This window comes from Periplaneta americana, chromosome 5, assembly GCF_040183065.1.
Source record: "Periplaneta americana isolate PAMFEO1 chromosome 5, P.americana_PAMFEO1_priV1, whole genome shotgun sequence".
Classification (NCBI taxonomy): Eukaryota; Metazoa; Arthropoda; class Insecta; order Blattodea; family Blattidae; genus Periplaneta; species Periplaneta americana.
Genome location: NC_091121.1, coordinates 4,736,253 through 4,754,997, shown reverse-complemented (window position 1 = coordinate 4,754,997; position 18,745 = coordinate 4,736,253). Strand labels below are relative to the sequence as shown.

At 34.6% G+C, this 18,745-nt stretch overlaps 2 protein-coding genes across 2 annotated transcripts in view; both read right to left on the bottom strand.

Annotated features, from left to right (window-relative positions):
• The window catches only part of LOC138699427 (myrosinase 1-like), a 57,172-nt gene extending 55,431 nt beyond the window's left edge, over positions 1-1,741 (bottom strand). The window contains exon 1 of the mRNA XM_069825286.1: positions 1,589-1,741. Coding sequence (XP_069681387.1) covers positions 1,589-1,733 — 145 coding nt within the window. The 5' untranslated portion in view covers positions 1,734-1,741. The remainder of the gene's footprint in view (positions 1-1,588) is intronic.
• A 14,174-nt stretch (positions 1,742-15,915) lies between these two features.
• LOC138699420 (myrosinase 1-like) overlaps positions 15,916-18,745 on the bottom strand; it is a 64,392-nt gene continuing 61,562 nt past the window's right edge. Inside the window, exon 11 of the mRNA XM_069825281.1 lies at positions 15,916-16,289. Within this exon, the coding sequence (XP_069681382.1) occupies positions 16,121-16,289 (169 nt within the window). The 3' untranslated portion in view covers positions 15,916-16,120. The remainder of the gene's footprint in view (positions 16,290-18,745) is intronic.

The following is an 18,745-nucleotide window of genomic DNA, read 5'->3' as shown; positions in this document are numbered from 1 at the left end:
CTGACGAAAGATGGATTTTGGAAAATAGAAAAATTATGTAGAAAAACTGACGCTTCACTGAAAGTTACTATTTTTCTGAAAACTTTGGGTTCCAAACTTCAAAATGAGGGGTCATTTATTAAAATTCGTTCAGCCGTTTTCACGTAATTTCCCGTAATTATATATACAGGATGTAACAACTTTAATGTTTAGAATTTCTGCAACATGTTCCCTCACACGTTCTACATCGATTAAACCTAAGATGCCTATATCCAAAGTTCTATAGGTTTGGAGTATTTGTACCCCAAAGTTAAATTTTTGAGTTTAATTTTATCGCTGAATACTGAAAGAAGTAACACCAATTTCCGAAAGTGACATGTCTATGTCATTATTTTTATTATTACCATATTACATTTTAATATCAACTACTTGTGAGTATGAAAGAAGCAGTGCAAAGTTGAAAAAAAATGTCCTTAAGATTCCAAACACTGTACTTCTTGAAATTTGCCAATAGGCACGTGAAAATACCTGTGCACTAGGAATCCTACGATTTGGCAACCGTGCTTGATATGCCAAAACAGCTGCTGTTGCATTGCCATCACACAGTCCATACACATAAACTATGTCGATGTATTCCTGATGTGTGTACACAAAAGGCATGTTTTAATGGTCAAAACTCAATAAAAATACTAGTCACAATACGGTTTATTTTTCTCACAACTGTTATTTTAAACTGTTGTCTGTTTCGTTTCCTTAGCAACCTAAACAATTTTAATTTAATTTCTCTTAAAAGTAAAATTTCCTTCATTCACTGCTTTTCAAATGTTTCTTATGTATCTCTACTTAGTAATGCCATAAAATAGGCCTTGTATAAACGGTATAATGCTTGGAACTGCAAGAAGTTCTATTTTTTTCAGCTCTGTTATCTCCGTAACCTCTCAATTTCGGATATAGGTATGTTAGGTTTAATCAACGTAGAACGTGTCAGGGAACATGTTCCAGAAATTCTAAACATTAAAGTTGTTACATCCTGTATATAGTAGTAGTATTAGTATTTATTCCATATTTATAAACCCTATTTTACATATAGTATATTAGGGTTATATTTTAAATTAATCATAACAAATTGAAACTTACAGACTACCATACAATAAATATACACTTGTAAGAGTGTAACATATATAAATTAATTAGATTAATGCCTTGAAATTACATTCGAAAAACATAGAGAATTTAACATGAATAGCATGTTGCACTTATAGATAATATTATGACACTTTGCTAATATACACACATACACACATACATACATACATACATACATACATACATACATACATACATACATACATGCATACTTACGTATGTAGAGACATAACATATAGATACATACGGTGAATAAACATTAATTTGTTTGAAGGCTTGAAATTATAATCGAAATACCTAGAGAATTTAACATGAATAGACATGTTGAACTTGTAGATCATATTAAGACATTTCGCTAAAATATGTACATTTGTAGACATAATATAACATATAACATAATATAATCCTGTATATAGATTTGATAAACTTACGATTGATCATTCTACGTTATTCCTCTACTCACCATCTACGTTCCAAGCCCCTTCAATTTGGTAAGATGCTGTAGCTGCTCCTATCTTGAAGTCTTTAGGAAAAGTAAAATTCGGATTTTGTTCAGAGAGAACTGTTTTGACTGTCAGTAGCGTAATTATCAGAACGCAGGTTGCCATCGCGACGATACGTCTGAAACCTTTGTTCTGTCATTTCGTTAGAGCTGCCTTTTAAGTATGAATTTTCTCATTACTTTCTTGAAATATGAAGCCTCAGAGTCGTAACTTTATAAATGCTTTATTTTTCCTGTAGGTGTAGTATTTTACTTAAATTTAAGTGCTTTCTTTAACCGTAACTCTTAAAGAGTCGCAGTTACAGACAACTCATTTTTACAATGGTTTATGGGTAATGTAATTATGGTTTAAAACTGACTCATTCGCAAACACAGCACACCTCACCTGGGACAATAGATCAGTAGTAAGTGCCACGAGTGAAGTTGCTGGCTATAAAATATCTAATACAGTGAAACCTGTTCAAATCGGAACCTGAATAATCCGGAATCCTATCTATTTCGGAACAATTTATTGGTCCCGCCGGAATTTGTATGTATTATGTGTATTTTTTCCTGAATAAAACGGAAACTGTCCAACGCGGAAACGGAAACTCTCTGCTACTGTTCAAAACGGAAACAATATTTTGGACATACTATATTTTGTAATAATATTTGGAAACAGCGTGTAATTTCAAGGAATATATACCTTATTTTATTTCAAGTAGTGCAGTTCGGTGGGTCCTTTGAACACCCACTTACAGATTTTATGACTTCCTATACAAACAACTCTGACAATTCCATCCTGTCCCCTCGTCCCAACATTGCACAGTTGCCACAATCCTGGTGACCTTCTAAATTATGCAGTGAAACTGACGGGATTCTTGAAATTGGGAAAAGATGCGGCAACTCTGCCTCCACGTGGATTTGACGGGCACCTGTCAATTCTTCTGAACGAGGGTTGTGATTGGTTACTAACAAGAGAAGACAATATTTCCGTCACAGTAAGGAAGACATTTATTTATGACAATTAGTAGGGGGCAGTAGAAGGTCTGTCGGCAAAGTTCTTTCTTTGAAACTGCACTCCATGAAAAAAAATAAAGTATACGAAATATGTAGGTCACTAAGATAAAAACAAGTTTTCTTTGCAAAATTCTAGAGGGTATGAGGATGTGTTGGCCTGTCGGTCATACATTTTATTACCCTGTTGACTAGGCAGACGAGTCCCTTCAAAGATTTTCAATGCTTCACACCCGTATACTGTCGTAGCTAAACAGAGCGCAAGTGTAGTGATTTTCAGGTAAAAAAAAAGGTTGCATAAAATGTGGCATTAACATTAAGTGATGAAGTAAAAGTTATCGAGATAAAGGAAAATTAGAAACAAAGTCTATGTGAAATAATATTGAAGTACAGTCATGGAAAACTCAGGTGTGATACTTTAAAAAATAAAGATCATAATGAGTGAGTGGATTGCGGCCAATATTGGTGACACAAAAGGAACCAGAAAGCAACTGTTTATGTGAAAATAAATGACTGTTGTGGAGTGAGTTCTTCATGACCTTTCAAAGAACAAGCGAATTTCTGGATCTGTTCTGCAAAGCAGAAATTAAATAAACCAGAATTCAAGGCTTCTAATAGATGGCTCCTAGTCCAATTAATTAATAATGTGCAGTGATATGCAGTACAGTATTAGATTATAGTGTTAGATATTAAATAGAATGGGATTAGTAAACTTTAGTAATGTTTAATGACTAATGAGTGAGTTACGATAATATTTATACAGAAAATGAGATTTTAATCAAGATGATTCACCAACATAATAAGCGACAGAAAGCTGATTTAATGTGATGAATGTTATATGGAATATTTTGTACTTCTTGCAGTTTGGGACATGCCATTTTGTTTTTCATGTATATGAATGACAATATATTCCATTTTAATGTCACATCTGAATAATACGGAAACCTGTCCACAACGGAAAAAAAATTAGGACCATGTCACTTCTATCTTGAACAGGTTTCATTGTACAATAGCTTTTCACCTAAAAGGATCTGGATTCGATTCTAAGGGGCCTTTGGTAGAAACTATTGCAAAATAGGTTAATATTTTAGTCTGGTTTCGCCACTGCCCCATTATCGTCCAATCTATTCTGAATACTTATACAGTACTGTATGGGTATTGGATAATTACTGTTCCGTTTTTTCGTCGTAAGATATTGTAGAGGAATGTAGTCGATATGGCGTAACCAGAGTGAACCGTAAATAAGATCATTAATATCAAAGAATTGATCTTTAAGATATTTCAAACAGAAACAGAAAGTTACTCATCATTTGCTCATATTTGGTTGACAGAAAACCCGGAAAAAAAAAAAATCAACCAAGTAACTTGCCCCGACTGGGAATCGAACCCGAGCTGGGTAACTTATGGTGTTGGACCCCGGATTCACTTCACCGGCATTATCACCTTCATATCATTCAGACGCTAAATAACCTAATACGTTGATAAAGCGTCGTAAAATAACCTACTAAAATAAGTAAAAATCGAACCCGAGCCACCTGGTTTCGTGACCAGACGCGCTAACAGGTGTGGACACATATGTAGTCAACAATTATTTGTATATGATAAGTAAGACACAGGAAAATCCATGGAAACACTAAAAATATATTCAAATATATGTATTTATTTTTATTCAAGGGAGGTTCATACCCAACGACTACCCTCCTCGCGTACGCCCCTGAAGTTCACCCACTATAAAAACTGTATAGTAATACTCGGCGTCATCTCACTGGTCATTAATTTCTCGTTGTCGTCGTGGACGTTCCTTGTCCACGAAAACAACAGTGTGTACCTGTTCGTCAAAACTTCATTAGCCCTCACAAAAAAAAAAATATACAAGGTGATTCACGAGGAAAGGTAAAAAATTCAGGATGTGAATTCTGAAGTCATTCTGAATCAAAAAGTTCATATGAATATAGGTCTGTTTTCGAACAGTTACGGAGATATGGCTCTTTGATTTCACAAAAACTTCTGAGATTCCATTGTACTAACCCGCATTTAGAGACAGAAAACGGACAAATTTAAAGTTTATATTCACGTATGCATACATACCTACTATACTAGACGTCGGGGCCGATATTTTCGCACATTTTCAAAGGTACCTCCTTTTGCTTCAATGCACTGTTGCGCTCGGGCGTGAATCGCGCTCATCGCTCGGGAGAGTTGCACGTGGCTGTCTTTATGCCGCATCCAAAATACGGTCGATTAGCGCCTCTCTAGTTTCCCCGTTCCTTTGCTATACCAAGTCTTCCATCCAACCCCATAGACAGTAAGTACTCTTCGATATGGTACCCTTCTGTTCGGAAAGCGTCGTTCATATTCAGCGACGGCAAGCAAGGAACTTCCATCGCACAAACCATAAACATACACAATATCGGCGTATTCTGTAGTCGAAAATTTATAAGGCATCTTGAAAAACACAACTTAACACTTCCGATAACTGTACCTGTATAACTACTGTACTGTAAGTAGCTGACTGAACTGCTGTGAATTGATGATAGTGTAGGCTATTCGTGTTATCTGCGGGTTCTGTGTCATTACATCAGACAAGGGCAGGCGATTGGACATTTGTAATGCGCCACCACCCGGTTTCTTCCTCTTATCTACATCGTTCACAATGCAGATTCCAATGTTACGTCGTGGAGTAACGGTCAGCGCGTCTGGCCGCGAAACCAGGTGGCCCGGGTTCGAATCCCGGTCGGGGCAAGTTACCTGGTTGTGGTTTTTTCCGGGGTTTTCCCTCAACCCAATACGAGCAAATGCTGGGTAACTTTCGGTGCTGCACCCCGGACTCATTTCACCGGCATTATCACCTTCATTTCATTCAGACGCTAAATAACCTAGATGTTGATAAAGCGTCGTAAAATAACCCAATAAAATAAAATGTTACGTCATTCATTGCGACCTTGACCTTGCCTCACGCCTCGTCTCACGTCAGCAGCATATCGTAACGTCTGATTCACATTGGGGCGAGACGTTTTACCAAAAAAAAGGCATCTAGCTCCGGACCTATGTCCATATGAACTTTTTCACTCAAAATGGCCTAAGATATCGTATCCTAGGGTGCTATTCATAGATATTTCAGTAGCCCGCGCTACGAGAGTGCTAAACTAGCCCCGGTTATCGACTGATTACTTGTACAGGATTAATATTATATCATATCGCTAACACTGGTTTATGAAAACGAAAAGCGTTAGTTCGCTGATCATCCACCGGAAGCCCGCGCTAAGAATGTATATGAATACGGCCCCTAAATGTTTGACCTTTCCTCATGAATCACCCTGTATAGATGGTAAATGTTGACAGTCGCCCTCATTATAAAAGGACTTTCAAATTCATTGATTGATTGGAAGAAAACTCTAAAAGATTGTTTATTCCGTTTCTTGATTGCCGTCTCCACTGTCATTTCGTATTTTGGACCCTTTCGTACGTTCCCACCACTTCATGTATATAAACATTGCCATTAACGGATTGTTAGGCCGAAGTCCGGAAAAGCTGCGAAGTCTGTGTGTTCCCTCCAATACAGGTCACAAGGCATCGCAGATAATGTTGTATGCAGTTGTTTGGATTCTGCTATCGATATTGGCATTGTTTGGCTTCCGCTGAACGTCGTGTTACATGTAACCTCTGCTACGTTCAGTGATCCGTACAGGCAGATACAGCGACCAACAGATAGCATTGCAGAGAGCAAGTCTTCATGACTTGAAGAATGCGATCTGCACATCAAAGCGCTTTGTTTGCAAACTGGGTTGGTTAGATTACAATACAATGTTGCAAACATTACGCTTGAAATAAACAAAAATTGATAAATAAAGAAATATATTATTTGTGTTTGTAAACGTATGATATGATATACAGTATTGTGTAGTTGTCGCCACGTTACAAAAAAAGTTAAAAGTTTTGTGCTTCTTATCAAGTCGTGCTTCCGGATAGCACAAACAAAATATTCCGCACTATAGCTAAACAAGATGCTATCATCAAAACTGTTTTCAACTCTTCATTGCTACATTAAGCTATACAGGGTGCATACGATATAAACTGTCAAAATTATAGACTGTACATCTCGGTCTACACTGCAGACCGTTATTTGTAAATAAAAAAAAATATCACTATAACATCATTGTATATTTATCAAGCCCTAAATTTCGTCAAAGAAAATTCACAAATGTTGAAACATAGGAATGATGTTCATATATACAACACCAGAAACCGTGACATTTTTGACATACCTAAGTGTAGACTAACCAAAAAAATGAATAATTATTGTATTCAGTGGCGGCTCGTGGGTATTGAATTAAGGGGGGCTGCATACAAAAATAAACCAAGCAACTTACTTTATTTAAGGGAAGACTCCACTGAAAATTTTTCCAAATTTTTTTTAGCTATTTCGCTTATTCAGAATTTATATTTTCATACCCCAAATGGATTCAGCTCAATTCTGATTACAAATACTCGTATGTTTACACTTTTTAAATTAAGGCTGGAAAAGGGGGGGGGGTGGAATTTAAAGAGCTGTCAAAATTGTTTTTCATCGAAGAATTTTTTTTTTTTAATTTCTGATTACAAGTCTAGTAACTTTTTGTTGGCTCCCTGAAGTTACTAGATGAATGTAGCGGATGAGAATATTAATTTGCTTAAATATTCATTTTATTTTAGAATCTATTTTTCTGGGTTAATTTTTGTTGATTCAACACCAACTTTTTTATGCCAAATATTAATCAATCAGGATGAAATTTTTACTGCAAGTATTTATGAGGTAGCTGCATGTTTCTATGCATTTATTTTGTGAGAAATGCTGCTAGTTTATTTTATTAATATTTTTCTTAATGCTGCTAATTTATTTTATTAATATTTTTTCTTAAGAAAAATATTTATAAAATAAACTAGCAGCATTTCTCACAAAATAAATGCATAGAATCATGCAGCTACCTCATAAATACTTGCAGTAAAAATTTCATCCAGATTGATTAATATTTGGCATAAGAAAGTTGGTATTGAATAAAAAAAATGAACCTAGAAAAATAGATTTGAAAATAAAATAAATATTTATGCAAATTAATATTCTCCTCCGCTACATTCATCTAGTAACTTCAGGGAGCCAACAAAAAGTTACTAGACTTCTAATCAGAAATTTTAAAAAAGAATTCTTCGATGAAAAACAATTTTGACAGCTCTTTAAATTCCACGCCCCCTTCCAGCCTTAATTTAAAAAGTGTAAACATACGCGTATTTGTAATCAGAATTGAGCTGAATCCATTTGGGGTATGAAAATATAAATTCTGAATAAGTGAAATAGCTAAAAAAAATTTGGAAAAATTTTCATGATTTTCAGTGGAGTCTTCCCTTAAAGATTAGTTCCATGCGCCTTATCTTGTAAGTTGTGTTTAAATGAGACAGGCTCATGTTAGTAGATTTACTGGCATTTAAAAGGATCCTGCGGACAAAATTCCGGCACACCAGCGACGCTGATATAACCCCTGCAGTTGCGAGTGTCGTTAAATAAACCATAATTTAATTTTTTACATGCAGATTTGGACCTTAGAAATACCTAACTGGCGATGTTGTAGTTGGTTGTACTATATATATATATATATATATATATATATACAGACGTGGACAAATTATTAGCAAAACTGAAGATTTTTATTATATATTTTTACAAAATATGATTCTTCAATTCTGACTACAGTTGACATTTTTGCGTATTTCCAAATTATTAGCAAAATTGAAGATTTGTATTGTATATTTTTAGAAAATTTGACTCTTCAATTTGGACTACATTTGATATTTTTGCATATTTACAAATTATTAGCAAAACTGAAGATTTTTATTTTATATTTTGACAAAATTTGACTCTTCAATTTTGACTGCAGTTGACATTTTTGCATATTTATAAATTTTTAGCAAAATTAAAGATTTTTATTATGTATTTTTACAAAATGTGGCTCTTCAATTTAAACTACAGTTACATTTTTGCATTTTTCTGTCTACTATAATGATGGAAATATGAAAATTGTCAACTGTAGTCTAAATTGAAAAGTCAAATTTTGTAAACAGAATTATCATAAAAATCGTCAATTTTTATAATAATTTGTCCACGTCTGTATATATACATGATACATCAATAAATGAAAAAAATAACTGAGCCAGAAATTGAATTCAGGATCTTCAAGAATACGCACCAGGGCGCTTGCCTCATTTATTGTGACGTTAGACGTTTCAGATTCCATTATGGCTTGAAAACATTCTAGCAATGGCTCCTTCTTCTCATGAACAACATTTACTGTTCTTATTTTAAATCCATCTTGTTGCCCCAGCAGTTGCGAGCCTCTGTACTTTGTTTAGCGGCTCTTTCCATTATGAGATTCAACTGAAGGGCACTTAATTTCACATTTCTCCTGAATTGTTAAGGTACTGAACTGAATAGACTGTAAATATTGCACAGAATTAAACATTGTTGCACTTGTTATACTCACAACGTTAAAGAAGATGTATTTAAAACTGCGCGCTACTGACAAACTGCTGCAAATATTGCAGCGCCTTGAAACTCTGGATTCACGGCAAGGGGCAGCAGGGGGAAGGGGTAAATCTAACGCGCAAAGCATCCGAGACGAGACTGGCAGCTCCAGGGGAGGAAGTGGCTTCACCATATAGTCCTTGTCTCTGGTTTCGCTCTGGCAGCACCAGGGGAGGAAGTGACTTCACTAACGATTGCGTGCATGTCATTGAGAGCGAAATAAAAAAAAAAATCGAGCCGCTAAATAGAGACTGTAGGCTATAATGAATGTATTTCACAACATAAAACGAGACAAGAGCCACAAATGTCTGGGGATGCTGCAGCTCCGCAGCTCCCCTTCGAAAGCCGCCCCTGATTGTATTGTATCTTTAAAATGGTGCAGAACTACAATATGTATCTGTGTATCATATCTTTAAAATGGTGCAGAACTACAATACGTATCTGTGTATTATATCTTTAAAATGGTGCAGAACTACAATACGTATCTGTGTATCATATCTTTAAAATGGTGCAGAACTACAATACGTATCTGTGTATTATATCTTTAAAATGGTGCAGAACTACAATACGTATCTGTGTATTATATCTTTAAAATGGTGCAGAACTACAATACGTATCTGTGTATTATATCTTTAAAATGGTGCAGAACTACAATACGTATCTGTGTATTATATCTTTAAAATGGTGCAGAACTACAATACGTATCTGTGTATTATATCTTTAAAATGGTGCAGAACTACAATACGTATCTGTGTATCATATCTTTAAAATGGTGCAGAACTACAATACGTATCTGTGTATTATATCTTTAAAATGGTGCAGAACTACAATACGTATCTGTGTATCATATCTTTAAAATGGTGCAGAACTACAATACGTATCTGTGTATTATATCTTTAAAATGGTGCAGAACTACAATACGTATCTGTGTATTATATCTTTAAAATGGTGCAGAACTACAATACGTATCTGTGTATTATATCTTTAAAATGGTGAAGAACTACAATACGTATCTGTGTATTATATCTTTAAAATGGTGAAGAACTACAATACGTATCTGTGTATTATATCTTTAAAATGGTGCAGAACTACAATACGTATCTGTGTATTATATCTTTAAAATGGTGCAGAACTACAATACGTATCTTTGTATTATATCTTTAAAATGGTGAAGAACTACAATACGTATCTGTGTATTATATCTTTAAAATGGTGCAGAACTACAATACGTATCTGTGTACTATGTCTTTAAAATGGTGCAGAACTACAATACGTATCTGTGTATTATATCTTTAAAATGGTGCAGAACTACAATACGTATCTGTGTATTATATCTTTAAAATGGTGCAGAACTACAATACGTATCTGAATACGTATACCTAGGACAGCTAGTCTCCTTTCATCAGAAGACAGAGAAGGAAATAAAACGAAGGATTTCTCTCGCGTGGAAGGCATTCTGGAGTCTCAAGTTCATCGTACTGGAGGGAACACTCAGCAAGAAACTGAGAGTAGAAATATTGGAGACCTGCGCAACTCCTGTACTGTTATATGGGTGCCAGACGTGGTCTCTTACTGCCAAACTTCGTAACAGTCTCCAAATATGCCAAAGAAAGATGCTGAGAAGGATACTAGGCTTATCACTGAGGGACAGAGTTCCAAACGAAGTGCTACAAAAGATGTCAGCAATTAAAGATCCAGCACTGCAAGCCACCAACACCAAATGGAAGTGGGGAGGCCATGTTGCACGACTTAGAGACGGAAGATGGACGCAGAAAGTTACACCAGCGAATAGGGATTATAAAGAATGGACACTGAGCTAATTTGCCTGTGTTTTGTTTCTCTGTGCGCCAGCGGCTAGTTCCACTTTCAAGCGCTAGAGGTAGTGTAATCGAGCATACGCTAAGTTAATAATTGAGAATAGAATTAAGGCACAGGATCCAAACATCGCCTACCTTATTGCATAATCCAGTAACGCTTTGCTTCAAATAAATTCAAGTTAACAGCTTTTCCTTATTTCTCAGTGACAAACTAGTTGTAATAATAATATTTTATATTTCAGATATCATAAATTATATTATAAAATAATATAATACATTATAAAATTAAGATCGAATTCGTTTAATATTTGTATATAATATAATATAGGTGTATGGTTTTACTTCTCGTAAGAGTTTTGTTTTCCATTTTCAGCGCTATCAAATCATTACATATTTTAATTGTTGTTGGGGTCAACGTCTCAACTCTCATTATAAAGGAACTCGAGAGTCTAGACATTACAGTTAATGAAGGATTTATTATTTTATGGATCCAATTTATTTTATTTGAGTATATAATGTACCTAGATGTATTAATTGTATGTGTTATATTTCCGCTGTGTCGACTGCTAGCTGGTGTGATGTCAGCGCCAACTCTAGGGAGAAGGCAGAATCTGACGCTCTAGCTGGCTTGAAGGTCATTGAAATCAGTCCGGCTACATCAAAGGTACCGACGCGAAGTGTCCATTCTTTATAATCCCTATTCGCTGGGTACACTATGGATCCCCGCATTGGCAAGAGATCACCCGGAAGACCAAGAAGAAGATGGGCCGACCTCTTCAGTGAACGAGTAGGAAGCCATTGGTCAAGCAGACCAAGACATAGAGAAGACTGGAAAAACATAAGAAGACAAGTGAACAGCGACTAAAACCAGTGCGACAGAAACAAGCGAACAATACCAAAGTGTGCAGAATGTGAACCAAGTGAACAATTCCACTCTTACGCGGAGTAGCTCACCACGTGAGACAAATAGAGCTCTCCCTCTATAGGAGGAGGCCTTTGCCCTTAACGGGACATTTTTAGGCTAATCATCATCATCATCTTTAAAAATAGCAAATAAATTTCCGAGATACAGTATCTTTTTAATCTGGAAAAGAAGTCTTTTAACAGACTTGTCTCTATATTATTTAATGTACCAAAGTACATATGATATTTCCATGCAGATATTCTGCGTCATCCAACGATGAAAGAGTAATGGAACGGAGAAAAATTCCCTCCGGCTAACACTCACAAATCAATTTCATGTAAAAGTATGTAATTCTTAATTCTTAAATTGATTAACCGTTCGGCAATCCCTAACATTACGATTTGATGAACCAGTAAATAAATTAATCAATCTTTAAAAAAAATAGTGAAGATGGTGAAACCGGCTGTAATAGTTCTTATTTTACTGAGAGATTGGTATTTCATAATTTGACATATGTGAAATCGGTAATTTATCAGACAAGTGTAACCCAGCCACTATCAACATTACGTACTTGTAAATATGCCTGGTAGCCGTGTTTATTGTATGTAAAATATTTTAAATTGTTTATTAGCTGTCTTACTTCGGCGATTTTCCGACTTTTTTCAAGGAAACGCTGTTCATAATGTTAACTTTACATTTATGTCATGTTTCACTGTACGTAGAAATAACCGCTTTAGCAAATCGCTATCTTTCCACTACCCACTTATGTTAACATAACGGACTATTGCACGTTAGACTAGAGCAGCGTTTCTCAAACTTTTCTGCAGTGGGGACCACTTTTTTAAGTCAGAACAGTTCCGCGGACCACCTTACTCTTGTTCCCTTCGAAAGCAAATTTATTATATTAATGACGCATATTTTAATACCAGTATACTTACATTTTAATGTAGAAATAATTAATTAAAATTAATTTAATTCAATTAATTTTATATTAGTATTAGCTAATTAAGTTAATGTTAATGGAATAAAATTTCTTATATAAAAACATTTGAGATTTATATAAGGGTATAAAGGAATTTAAGAACGGTTAAAATGTGTCTCAGTGAAACATACAGCAGAGTCCGTATAAGTCAGTTTCTATCTGATGCTTTTCCAATTCACTGCGGGCTAAAGCAGGGAGATGCACTAACACCTTTACTTTTTAACTTCGCTTTAGAATATGCCATTAGGAAAGTTCAGGATAACAGGAAGGGTTTGGAATTGAACGGGTTACACCAGCTTCTTGTCTATGCGGATGACTTGAATATGTTAGGAGAAAATCCACAAACGATTAGGGAAAACACGGAAATTTTACTTGAAGCAAGTAAAGCGATCGGTTTGGAAGTAAATCCCGAAAAGACTAAGTATATGATTATGTCTCGTGACCAGAATATTGTACGAAATGGAAATATAAAAATTGGAGATTTATCCTTCGAAGGGGTGGAAAAATTCATATATCTTGGAGCAACAGTAACAAATATAAATGAAACTCGGGAGGAAATTAAACGCAGAATATGGGAAATGCGTGTTATTATTCGGTTGAGAAGCTTTTGTCATCTAGTCTGCTGCCAAAAAATCTGAAATTTAGAATTTATAAAACAGTTATATTACCGGTTGTTCTGTATGATTGTAAAACTTTGACTCTCACTTTGAGAGAGGAACATAGGTTAAGGGTGTTTGAGAATAAGGTGCTTAGGAAAATATTTGGGGCTAAGAGGGATGAAGTTACAGGAGAATGGAGAAAGTTACACAACGCAGAACTGCACGCATTGTATTCTTCACCTGACATAATTAGGAACATTAAATCCAGACGTTTGAGATGGGCAGGGCATGTAGCACGTATGGGCGAATCAAGGAATGCATATAGAGTGTTAGTTGGGAGACCGGAGGGAAAAAGACCTTTGGGTGGCCGAGACGTAGATGGGAAGATAATATTAAAATGGATTTGAGGGAGGTGGGATATGATGATAGAGACTGGATTAATCTTGCACAGGATAGGGACCGATGGCGGGCTTATGTGAGGGCGGCAATGAACCTTCGGGTTCCTTAAAAGCCATATGTAAGTAAGTCATTTGCAAAAACAGAAATAAAAAAATTAATGCAGAAACATTCCTGATTTTCAACAAGTAAAGATGCATGTTCTATTATTGTTGTGCGACGTACAGTACGTGACCATTTGAAGGTACAGACTGGGTGTCAGCAAAACTACTTAGAAAGTCATAAATACTTGTAAAAGTTCGGTACTTTGGTCCTGTTATGAAATCGGGTGGTCCCTAGCTGGGTAACAAGCACAGCGCCGGATTTGCACGGAAAAAATGGCGAGAAACACCACGTTCATAGTGCTTTAAATCCCTCTTTTGTTGCTGAGAGTAGAATGGGAAGTCGATAGCGGGTAGGGTAAATAAATTTCATAAAATGTCAGTACTAGGAGAAAAAGTGAAAGGCGATTGCCATGTGTCATTTACAAACTCTGAGATTTTCAGCTATAGTGTGATACGCAATTCGATTGAATTTTATTTTTTCTTCTGTTTTTTTAAGGACCACAAGGGCAGACCTCGAGGACCACAGGTGGTCCGCAGACCATAGTTTGAGAAACACTGGATAGAGTATCGGATTTCATTATGTTGAAGTATTTGTTTGGAGCAACTACAATTATCGCTAGACTTGTTTAAATTTTCAACTCAGGTTGTAGCCTAATACAGTGACATTTGCTTGGTAAGGGCCTCAAATATTTCGCAATAAAACCATTATTATGGTCATACTGTGGAATAAAAATTTACGTACCTTCAACTGTTAAAACAGATCTTTCTCATGCATTACCCATTTGGAATCTTTTTATAGTGAGTCGAAAATCCTATCATTTTGGGCATAACTTGATTTAGGAATGAAGCATTTTATTCTTTGAGTTTGTATCAAAATTCTCAAAACTCGCTGAAACCAACAAATCACGAAAGCAATGAAAATAAATAAATAAATAAATAAATAAATAAATAAATAAATAAATAAATAAATAAATAAATAAATAAATAAATAAATAAATAAATAAATAAATAAATAAATAAATAAATAAATAAATAAATAAATAAATAAATAAATAAATAAATTAATTAATTAATAAATAAATACATAAATAAATAAATAAATAAATAAATAAATAAGTAAATAAATAAATAATGCTTTCATTAGAGATGTGACACATTTCACCAAATTAATGGACATACCCGTGATTTCATGATCTGTTACAAAATTTATAATTTCACTAAATCATTTGGAGTTAAATCTCTGTGATAAATTTATTTCAAGATAAATTTTTAGATCGATAATTCGACTAAGATAAATATACCATTTTATACTTGTGCAAAGACTCTGCATACACGTAATGAAGATTTTCATATGCCAAATCTTCATTGAACATCATCAATCACCATCTCTATTCATCTTTACAATATTCATTGTATATTATTTACTTTCAATAAACTTTTATCGTTTTTATAGCTACCACATCTTGTCGCAGAATATACTTTTTTTTTAATTTCATTATGTATTTTTAACATTAATTTACATTTACTTTTTTGTTCATTTGAATTGATTAGGATGCCGATATTTTAAATTCAAGATTTGGACGGCTATCATTTCGATTGTCTCTCTCTCTTTCTTACCCTAAATTAATTAAGAATTTGCACTAGTGATACAGAATGACGACTGGTTCCAGTCTTCATGGGGAATATTTCGTCATTTTTTTTTTTTTTTTTTTTTGGAAGAGTGCCCACTCAACATCATGAGGAATGTGGGAAGGTTTTGTGAGTGGCAAAGTCCGGTCTCTTATGCCAGTTACAACGGCTGGAATGTATTATCTGCTGACCACACGTTATTCTCGTAATTGTTGGACGATCGTTCACCTCTGCTAAGGCACGTAGGCCCCAGCCCTTCATAAGTTGTCGTGCTATGGGATTTTAATTTATTAAATTACATAAGCGTGTGCAAGCGATCATTTTATTGATCATTCTATTAGTGTCATTACAGAATAATTTATTATTGTAATGCATTACATTTGTATAGTTGCAGGTGCCCTTAATGTAATACTATTTGTTCAACCCATATCCCTTAACCACAAGTTCTACCAGAATATACTAGGATCAATGCAGCGTCTTGCTCGAGTCTTCACTGGCGGACAGTCCTTGACCTTATCCTGTATCGTTGAATTCCAACTGATTCAGTTCGTTCAGGTAGTACAGGAACTTCTCTGGCACTGTCCTTGTGCGCGTGAGATCCGTCACGAACTGAGTCGAGATCTTAGGAGTTCGAGGTCGTGCTGGATTATTGAAATCCACGTGGTAGAGTCCAGACCTGGATCTGAGGACAAATTCAAAATAATGTCGTGATACTTTCCGAATGCAGCAAATATCTAACTTCAAAACAGTTTTATAAATAAATTCGGTTTGAAGTTTTCTATTGTCTATTATTGAGGACACGGGTATTAAAAGGTACTTCATGAAACTACCTAAGATTTTGGTCATTATTAGTCTTTCGATGTTTCGCCCAGTCACAGTGTCATTGCATCTAAAATTGCCGCATAAATTTACTTTTTTGCACGATAGTGTCTTTTTTCGTCGTTGCAGCAGATGGCCGCCATTATTCAAAGTTGATTTAAATGAATGAATCATATCCAAAAAACTTGAAAAATTGGATATTGACTTTCGACCTTACATTTTCATGAATATGTATGAATTAATGTTTCGATTAAATGTAGCTCTTCCACTTCTTCTGTGGCAAGAAAAACATTTTTACTAAATTTGTTAAGATTTAAATACGTCTTCACTTCAGTGTATAATAAGCCATGTTTCAGTATTGAGGCCCACCTGCGAAAGATAGCCAATAAATTAATATTAAATTGTAACAAAACTAACATGATCCAATTTAAACCGTGCCCAAATTCAATCTCAAAAATTTAAAGCACAATAATTATGAACTAATAGAAACAACAATCAAATTTCTTGGCTTACAAATCGATAATGTGTTAAATTGGAAAAAGCATAGTAATGAAATTAATCCTAAACTAAATCTAGAATATCTTGATATTAGATCTGTGCAAGAGATAGTAAAATCAATACCTTAAAAACAATATACTTTGCATACTTTCACTCGGTAATGAGTTTTGGAATAATATTTTTGGGAAATTCTGCAGATAGTAACGGTATATTCCTACTAAGAAAAGAGTAATTAGAAAAATAGTAGGTGTCAGATCTAGATAATCGTGTAGGATCATTTAAAAAAAAATACAAATAATGTCTATGACTTGTTAATATATTTTTTCAGCAGCAATCTCACTAGAGGTTTTGATTTATCTAGAGAAAATCAAAACTCGAGCGGGATTTAATTGACTATTACACGATTAGAAGAAAGTATATAAAGATTAGAAGTTACAAAGTACTCCAATACAATAAAATATTAATTGGCTTACGAAAATACAACTGTCTTCAAATGTATTATTGTACCATCTCAACATTACGCTAGATGGCAGTAGTGTTTTATGATTATGTTTTCTTGTTACCGGTATCAGTTGTGCCAACTATGGAATCATCATTGAATCTGTGGACTGTTACTAGTTAAGAAGGCTTTGTTGATTCAGTTTCACTTTTATTAAAACATATGCATTCCACTTCAATCATCCGGATCCCAGTAATCAACGTCACTTGACAGATGATTTTCAATAAATCTTAGTATTAAACTATCTCTGATACGTGACTATCCATAACATCATATAGCAGTAGCTATAACAAACATAACCTAAATAATATAAACAAGTATTAGAAAAGTTTTAATTAGGGATGATGAAATAAACAAACGTTTTAATTAACGATGATGAAATAAAAAATAAACATGAATAATTTTAAAAGAAACAATTATTGAAAGTACAATTTTCAAATTTCAATGTTTTAGTGGTTGGTGGTTCAGTTGATGTTATATTGGACGTGTGCGTAAAAGAAGTGAACTCGTTGATGTACATGGTGTCTCCCTCAACTTATTGAGCATTTCCGAATGGTGCTCCTCATATGACCAGTGATCTTTATTAATTCTTGTTCTTGAATTCCAATGAGAGTAATATTTGAAAGTGCTGTGCATCGACTGGAGTGGTTTGTAATTTTCTGTTTTTTGACGTCCAGACCAGTGCAGTTTGGAATGTTGGCAAACAAAGAAACAAATGCTAGGGTAGTAATAAAAATAAACAAATGCTAGGGACGCGATAAAATTAAACAAATGCTAGGGACGCGATAAAATTAAACAAATGCTAGGGACACGATAAAATTGTGCGATAAGCAGCCATGAGTGGTTGAAAGACATCCTTTCGTACCGTTTTATTGGTCGAAAGTAGTGTGACGTAGTAAAAGTGTAATAGTCATTAATAAACTTCGTCGTATGTAATCATGAAAACTTTGTAACTAACTGAATAGTTTATATTATAAATACTTGTCAAAAATGACTTACATACTCCATCGGCAAGTCTATTATGCTATTAAAAAGGAGTGCGTTATATGGAAGTAAAAATTTTTAATAGCCTCCCTATGGATATAAAAAATCAAACTCAAAACATAAAATTATTTTGGACCAAATTAAAGAAGTACCTAATTCTCACGCCTTCTATTCTGTAGGTGAATTCATGACATTCAATAACACCTCATGAATATTTCTGTCTTGTATTAGGTATCGATAATAACCCCTTGTCTAGTACTAGTAGACTATATTGTAAAACTCTTCTGTATATATTTCAACTAGACGTGTGCCATATTCTAGCTGTGAAGCAATGTACG